The 8,924-nt window shown below is 40.1% G+C and overlaps 1 protein-coding gene across 2 annotated transcripts; it reads right to left on the bottom strand.

Annotated features, from left to right (window-relative positions):
* Nucleotides 1-699: 699 nt before the first annotated feature.
* LOC131240865 (NAC domain-containing protein 76-like) lies at nucleotides 700-7,449 on the bottom strand. Of its 2 annotated transcripts, XM_058239373.1 has the most exons (4): nucleotides 7,181-7,449; nucleotides 6,178-6,359; nucleotides 4,472-4,743; nucleotides 700-2,308 (listed from the first exon to the last, which is right to left on the bottom strand). In XM_058239373.1, the coding sequence occupies exons 2-4, from the start codon at nucleotides 6,344-6,346 to the stop codon at nucleotides 1,850-1,852; spliced, it is 900 nt and encodes a 299-aa protein (XP_058095356.1). In that variant the 5' UTR covers nucleotides 6,347-6,359; nucleotides 7,181-7,449; the 3' UTR covers nucleotides 700-1,849. The 2 variants fall into 2 exon arrangements, with proteins under 2 accessions (XP_058095356.1, XP_058095357.1); XM_058239374.1 differs by lacking the exon at nucleotides 7,181-7,449 and having other exon boundaries at nucleotides 6,178-6,397.
* Nucleotides 7,450-8,924: the final 1,475 nt, after the last annotated feature.

The following is an 8,924-nucleotide window of genomic DNA, read 5'->3' as shown; positions in this document are numbered from 1 at the left end:
CAATTTCCTGTGGTCGGAAACTACGTGGAGACCAAAGGGACGGCCGTGATAAATCCACTCTGTTCATCAGTTTTACAAGACGATAATAGAGCAGTAAAAAAATAAATTCTGGCAGATCCAAAACTCAGGTGGGCCACGCTGGATGGAACAGTTAGAATGGAAATATCCACATTTGAAACCTTCCTAGAGCCGACCATGATGTTTATATTCCATCCAAACCGTTCATAGGGTTACTACCACTCAGATAAAGTGTACGCATCAATATCATTCTGATACGAAACTTCTGAGGGCCCCGGTAAGTTTCCAATGGTTGGCATTCAATCCCACTGTTTCTTGTGGTGCAGCCCATATGAGTTTTTGGATTTGCATGATTTTTTCGTTTCTGTACTAATGTGCCCTTGGGAAACTTATGAACGGAGTGGATTTGTCACAGGGATCTCTGTGGGCCCCACATAGCATTGGGCCACAGAAAGTTCCTGTGGCCGGGGGGACGGGCAAATCGCGTCCGATTCCATCGGCAGAAAGTAAGAAACTGAAATGCATTGAATAACTACAAACTCTCGGGTCGGGCATTGCGTAATTCGTACTGTAAAAGGATGGTAAGAGGAAGAAAGAAAAATTTAAAAAAAGCACATGGCTATCATATAGGTGGGAAGAAAATAAAGCAGTGGTTGACATTCAATGGAAGAAAAGGCAAGGATGGATGGCTAGGATCTTATTAAAAGTAATAACCCACCATTTTATAATACCTAACACTGAGATAATATAACACTGTTTTCTGTATATATATTTGGTAATGTCTCACCCAACATGTTGTAGACGAGAAAACCATGCATGCAATCAACTACGTGGGGCCCACTATGGCGTGTGTGCATGCCACATCCAACCGGTTCAGCAGAGTCGTCTGCCCACCATGAAATGGAGAAGACCCAAAAATCAGGCCGATCCAAGCATCAGGTGGGCCACCACATGAAAGGAAGATTTTTGGGTGGTTGTCCTTTGTTTCTTTGGTGCGGCCCACCTTACCAGTGGATCGACCTAATTTTAACAGAATTCCATTTTCATGTTGGGACAACCCTGCTGGACAGGTTGTATTCCATATACAGTTGGGCCCACACTCAGCTAGTTGCACCGTTTTCTCATCCACATGCAGCTCCTGGTGAAACCTTCTCACTATATAATCTATACAATAAACGAAAGCTCAGCTAACGACATTGATATTAGCTGTGACACATTACTGAGAAAACCCTATCCAAACGAAGGAGGCGGACAGATCCAATATAAATGTTTCTATTAAGATTAAAGTACAAATCCACGTGTGGGGTCTGCCGTGATGTTTTAATGACATCCAATCCATCCATCATCTCTATCTCCTGTATTTCCTTCTGAATCTTAAAAACCAGGCTTCTTTAAAACTGAGGTGGGCCAGACCAAAGGGAAAAGTTGGGATGGTGACGCTGACCATTGAAAACCTTCCACATTGTTTGTAGGACGCAGTATATCTGCATAATCCATCTAATCCATTCCAAAGATGCATCTGATTATGATTAATGGACATCCTACAAATGAAGACATTCCAAAACTCAGTTGGGCCACAATGTGTGATTTTAGAGGTTTTGGGAATGATTACATGGTGGTAGCCCAACTGAGTAGTCGATCGACCTGAGTCTTGTCAACCATTAATAAAAGGACGTGGCGCAAATGATGGACAGATTGGATTTCATTAAAACATTATAGTGGGCCCCAAATGTTGACTTGTCCGTTTTGGGCCCCACATGTTGATTTGTGCCTTAAGCTTAAGTAGAGACGTTTGTATTGGATCCGGCCTCAACAAGAAAAGCTTGAAAGATTACTTAGAAAATTTCAGAAAATCAGCTCCACAGCCAATATACTGAAATGGTAATCTCTGAACTGAGGAGAGCTGTTCTAAGCAGTGATGGGATGCAAGGAGCTTGTCCAAGAAAGACCACTCTCCATTAATTCTCTCTTCTTGCATGATTCCGCCTCCGCCCGTCAGCCTCATCAGATTCTGAGAGCACTGTACGTCCATGGAGCTCAAAGAGATGGGCGGTAAGAACGACGGTGCGACAATAGACTCTGTGCTCAACAGCTGAGGAAGATGCATGGAGTTGTCCAAGGCAGGATCATAGGGCATAGGAAAGTTGTGTTTACGGTCAGATGGAGATGGCCCACTGATTTGATTGATGTGGTTGAATTGATGAACTTCCTCGACCGTCGTTGATTCTGCTTGGAAAGCCGTTTGATGGTTCTTCTTCTTGAATACTCGACACACAACCCATCCTTCCTCCTGTGAAAGGAAAGAGAAGGAAAAACATCCAATTCCGTGAATGGAAAATGCATGCAGATTGAAGAGAGCATTTGCACCACACAATCTATATTACCAAAGTTGAAGCAAGTATATCATGTAATTCGGCATGTAGATTTACAGTTGAGACATTGATGCAGGAATCTATGATTAATGGACCCTAGTTTCAAAATCACAGCTATTAGACAGTCCTGCACATCACTTTTCTTCACTTACCAATAAATGAAATGCCAAGTTTACTGCAACCTATCTGATGTCTAGGATCATCAAACTCATGTGTATTTTTTTTTTTTTTTAATCCACGGTAAGATCAAAACGGGCTTGGATCTACTGTAGATAATATTTACACACAATGAATTTTGGACAAACCAAACCACAAAAAAAAAAGAGAATATAAAATAAAAAATCAAACTAGAAAATAAAAAATAAGAGCCATAAGTATTTAGTGATTTCACGATGTGACCACAATAATTTTGATTTTTTTTGCTTTAAATTAAAAAATTCAGAAATACAAAGCTTACCTCTTTCTAGGCTAGACTTCTTCAATAGTTCACCACCATTTTGAAAATTCTCTAATAACTTCCTCCTCACACATGGTAATTAATCATGCACAGATATTCTAAATGGTGGGTGATATTATAGGTTATCTATAACATCAAGCTGAACCGAGACATTGAAACTATTTAATTGGTAGCCATAGAATGGATGGGTAAAAATAAAGCAGGAAGTGGCCCAAATTGGGTTGGAAAAAATAGTTACTATAATCTCATCAGTGTAGATTTTGGGCTATTTTGGATACACATATGTACGGTTGAAGAGTCACCACTAATTTCTAACAGTTGCTGAACTGTCGTCCAGCTCTTGATTGTAAATGTATTCCAGCTATGGAATATACGAGCTTCGCTGGACCATGCGGCAACAAGAAACAAAGGGATGTCCCTAGGGATGATGGCCATTCATCAAGCAGCCCCATTTGCAGGCGCCCTGACCCGGAATCCAATCTGTCCATCCTTTCTAAGCACTCAATAGCATTTTATAGCTTTTTACAGCTCAATTCTGTTCGGACCCATCCGAAATCTCAGTCCTTACACCTGCTGTAAGCTCCTTTTGCAATGAATATAAATTCTCTCTCTCTCAAAAAAAAAAAAAAAAAACGCGCCCTGACCCGGATCCGGGTGGCTTGATGAATGGCCATGATCTCCACTTCAACCTATAGTTGTGGCCACTATACAAGGCTACATATAAGGTCAGGGTGGCCGATGAACAACATGTTCTCTCTCATATTTACATGTCATGTACACATTCAACACAAATGCGAATTGCGTTGTGTGGGGCCCACTGCGATGTATGTGTTTTATTCATGTTGTCCATCCATTTTGCCATATCATTTTAGGGTATGAGCCCAAAAATAAACAGATCCAATGCTAAGTGTCATACAGTGGGATCTGAATCCCAACCATTAAAAACTTCTTGGTAGCCGTGGAAGTTTTGATGAAGCTAATATTTGGATTTTTCTTTATCCAGATCCATGTGACCTTCTGAACAGGTTGGATGGTAGATAAACATCACGGTTGGTCCTGTGAAGGTCGGCGGGCATCACTGATTCCTGTGGCGTGGTCCACTTGAACTTTGGATGTGACTCACTGGGCTTATGCCCTAAAAATGATCCGGCAAAACAGATGAACTGCTTGAATAAAACACGTCCTAGTCCCCACAGAGCCCCTGCCAGGATCGACTTGTACTGGTAGAGGCAGGACGCAATCCACCGCCATCCAACCCGTCCAAAAGGTTTGTCCAGAATGAATCAGACCGGTCCATTATCGTGTGGCCTGTGGGCCACACTGTAGAAAACAACAGACATCAACCAATTAATTAATCCGAAGTATACCTGTGGCCACCTGATGAGTGAATGGGCCTGATTCTTGTGCTGGATCATGTTGATGGTGGATCAACCTCTGACCTTTTAGACAGTTCAAATGTCACACACATGACACGTAGGCAACTATGTGCTAGTTGGACCATCAATTAGGGACTTAATTAGTCAATAGATATGATTTAATGATTATTATTTCGCCCATACCAAACATAGTTATGATGGTTGGCTTTGACTTTGCTAGGGTTTGGAGGTGGGCCAGTGATGGATACCTGGACATCCACATTATCATCGTCGAGCCGGTACTCGTGCATGATCCAGTCTGTCTTTTGTCCATGAGGGGCTCGGCCTGTGTAGAAAACCAGGGTCTTCCTCATGCCAATCCTCTTGGAATTGTTGAGGTGAATGGCCTTATCTCTCCCTGTAGCTTTCCAGAAGCCGGCCGTCGTCGCTCGATTGGTCCGGGTTCCGGTTGGGTACTTCTTGTCTTTGTGGCTGAAGAAATACCACTCAGTCTGAGGACCGGATCCGATTCTACATCTATCTGCATCTCAGCCAAAATACAAATATGTTATGGTAGTGTCCAATGTAGGAAGAAGTCAAGGACAATTTTATGGATGGCCAGGATCAACCAAATCGGGCAAGAAATAAAAATTAAAGGACAATTTCATAGATGGTAAGGATTTTTAAAAAAAAGAAAGAAACATTCATGTCTAACAAGAAGATGACAGTAATATGAGTACTGTTCAAATCCCTTATATAACTGCTTTGCTTCAATGTGGTTGTTCCAAAAATCATCCTAATAATCTGATGTTCGTATGTTTCCAATGTGTGCCATCGTAAATTGTCCAAATTTAATAAAGAAATGTCTATAGAATGGACGGCAAGGATCTTACGGCCAACAGGCTTTTGTCGTGTGACTCATCATTTGGTGGGCTCTAGGATTTTTTATGGTTTAGCTAGATACATTCATGGTATCTATGTGGTGCACCCTTGAGTGCGTGTGATCTACCACAGGGCTAAATTCCTGTATACTCAAACGCCATTTTGAAAATGGTGGTGAGTTTTATGAAATCATTCTCATGCAAAGATGCAAACCATCCATTTATATTTCTCAGCCGTCAGATTTCATTTTGTATAAATTAATGGGGTCCGTTCTTGGGGGATCACATTCTGATGGGACATCCTTCTTAGACTACTCCAGTTTGAAAAAGGTTATCATTGTTGTTGCAGAAAAATAATATACATGACAGTTTCAGGCAAGGCAAAACAATGAAAGAAACGAGATAAATCAAAACCCAAAGGAATATGAGAAACAAGATACAATAGGAAAATGGTTCAACAAGCTATCTATTTTCATGGGACGTCGACGGTATCAACATGGACATTTCTTCAACTTAGATTTTTTGAAAAGATGATGCTTACTCTCTACACATGTTCCCTTTGTATAGAAACCTTACATCACTTAAATACATATGTACATGCCTACCTATGAAGGTAAGATAGCTGGAGAGAGATTCGTAGGAGAGATGCTTTGGAAGAGGAGGTAAGAGCTGCCCCAACACACCCCTCAATAATTGGCCTTTCTTTCTTTCTTTGTTTTTTGTTTTTTGTTTTTGTTTTTGTTTTGTTTTTTGTTTTTTGGTTATTATTGTTGAATGATAACTGTTGCTGTATTTTCTTTATTAGCCATCTGTTTTTGTTTGGCCACCTATTGAAGGGTTTGGATCCATATGGGCGAAACTTTGGTGCATGGGCCATCCACTGTGAGTCCTAGGATACTAACAGTTTGACGACTGATCGTGGCCCATTTGTAGAAACTGAAAGTCCCATTGGTGATTTACAACTGTCAATTCCAGCACTATAGATTATCTCAAGAAGGAGGAGAAGAAGATAATGATGATCTCTAACTTCCATAATGATATATAATTTCAGTTAACTTTCGAGATGGAGAAATAAAAAATAAAAAATCTCTAACCTTTGAGATCCCAAGGTTCGAGTTTATTGAGGTCGACATCTCTTATTACATCAAGGTCGATGGCCTCATACGCTACCTTCTTCCTCAGATAATAGTAGAGGAGCTCTTCATCCGTTGGATGGAAACGAAATCCTGGAGGAACTGATACCTGCCCATTTCCCGGCATCATTCAGGCCTTCTGCCTGTAATTCACAAAAGAAGGTAGAATAAATAAGGTGGAAAAAAAAACACATCAGATCAGCACAGAGCAATATCCTATTACCCTAAAACCCTTCATGCTTAGATACAAAGATACATAAAAAGGAAAAAGAGGAAAAACGTGCAGCCTACTTCTATATATCTTTAAGACCCATGTCTTTCTTCCATCAGAAACCCTAGAATGCAAAAGATAAAACCATGCAGAGAAGATAAATCCCAGAAATATCAAGCACCATGTATTTGTGGAAAACGCTAGAATTTTTGGAAAAGAAGCATCACTTGGGTACATTAATTTTTTTTCTTCCTAACTCTATTTCTTGTAGAGAAAGCATGGGAGTTTTCAAATGAATACAGGAGAGAAGATGAAAAGGGCGAATGTAGCGTTTGGGGAGGATAAAAAACCATCCTTTTGTTTTAAACCACCCAGACAGGGAAACCTAAAACCTAAAACAAGATCACAACTCTGACCAAAGATCCATCTTCTGATATTTCCATTTATCATTCTTCCTGGATGAAATAGAAACAAAAAGCAAAGAAGCTTTAAAAGAAAAGACTGTAAGCTGAACCAGAATCCCTACAAAGGGAAAAAAATTACTAGAAGAACTCCCTTGTCATATCATCATTTACGATTCCCTTCGAAACCAAACAAAAGGATGAACAAAAGATCAAAAAACAAAAAAAAAAAAAACCCAAGAAAATGAAATAGAATAAAATCGTTTCTCATGCTCTCCTGACACATAATCACCAGCCTAAGAAGTGAAAAAAGAGGAAGAAATCAATGAATCCAAATCCTAAAAAGAAATACCTTTGAACAAGAAAAGCACCTTTGAATTGCTTCACTTTGATGAATAAAAAGATGGGTTTGAAGGGAGAGAAGTGAAGGTGAAGATATATTCTTATAACCCTCTAAGAAAAGACAAATAGATATTATAAAATCACAAAGATGGAGGGCTGGAAAATTTGATTATAATACATATAAGATCTCTCTCCTTCCAAATATGAAGAAGAACATATTCAAATATCCATGTCCGTTGCCTTTTCATCAGTCAGAGAATGAAGGAATTTCACCTCTCATTCCACATTCCATCCCTCTCAAATATAATAAATACATTAACTAACTAATTAATTATGTATTATTATTATTTCCTAGATCCAGATGTGGTGTTTATTTATGAGAAAAGATCCAGTGTACGGAGAGCACTGTAAGTTATATTTCGCTTAGTTGCATTGAGACACTTGGATAGCCCAATAATCAATTGATCTGGACTGTCTATTAGGTTTATCATATGATTTGATGCGATGTGATTTGAAAATGACAGGAATCAGATGATCTGATACATCCAAATGTGCCTTCCTTTTAATAGCCGTGTGCTTTCTAGATGAAGAATTGGATGGTTAGAATTGTCTAAGACAAAGTGATTCTTTAATACTATGAGCACTCCACGGTGATTGCCAACAATTAGACGGTTCAAATTGTCAATTAGACATATCTTTTCATAAATGATCTTGACCGTTCATTTTATAGGCAATTGATCTGATGGCTAAATCGTTCGGTGGGTGTGATTTTTATGTGGTAGCCCAAAAATGTCTGATGGACCTAATGGACAGTCCAGATTGGAAGATTAGACTGTCCACGTCTTCTGATGCAACTGGGAGCACTACTTTAAAGTTCTCTATTATATATCTTATTTAGTATATATTAAAAAATTTCTTTCTTTTTCCTAGTTAAGATATATGACTCAACTATTGCAGGAAACTACGATTATGGGGCACCGACATTTTGTGCATAACATCAGGAAATGGGACGCGGTTTGGCTAGGGCGACCCAGCACTAGCCAGCTAGCTTTTCAAACCTCTGTGGGCCCGCCATGATGTGTATGTTTTATCCACACCGTCCATCCGTTTTTTCAGCTCATTTTAGGGCATGATCTCGGTCAGGTGGACCACACCACAGGAAACAGTGGGGATTGAATGCTTACCGTTGAAAACTTTTTGGAAGCCACGGCACTGGCCAGATAGCTTGTCAAACCTCTGTGGGCCCCACCATGATGTATGTGTTTTATCCACACCGTCCATCCGTTTTCCAGCTCATTTTAGGGCATGAGCTCGGTCAAGTGGACCACACCACAGGAAACAGTGGGGATTGAATGCTTACCATTGAAAACTTTTTGGAAGCCACGGAAGTTTGGATCAAGCTGATATTTGTGTTTTCCCTTCATCAAGGTCTGTGTGACCTTATCAACAGGTTGGATGGAAAATAAACATTACAGTGGGCCCTAGGAAGTTTTTAATGATATACGTTCAATTAATACTATTTTTCTGTGGTGTAGTTCACCTGTGATTGGATCTGCCTCATTTTTGGGCTCATGCACTAAAATCATATGGCAAAGTGAATGGACGGCGTGGATACAACACATACATCATGATGGAGCCCATATAGCTTTTACACCAGCTACCTGGCTGGTATCGGGGTCACTAACCAAACCGCGTCCAAGGAAATGGCCATACTAATCGTACAGAAGGCCGGTGGCATAAATCATCTCTGCCAT

This window comes from Magnolia sinica, chromosome 3 (genome assembly GCF_029962835.1).
Source record: "Magnolia sinica isolate HGM2019 chromosome 3, MsV1, whole genome shotgun sequence".
NCBI classification, from domain to species: domain Eukaryota; kingdom Viridiplantae; phylum Streptophyta; class Magnoliopsida; order Magnoliales; family Magnoliaceae; genus Magnolia; species Magnolia sinica.
This window is presented reverse-complemented; position numbering and strand designations above follow the sequence as displayed.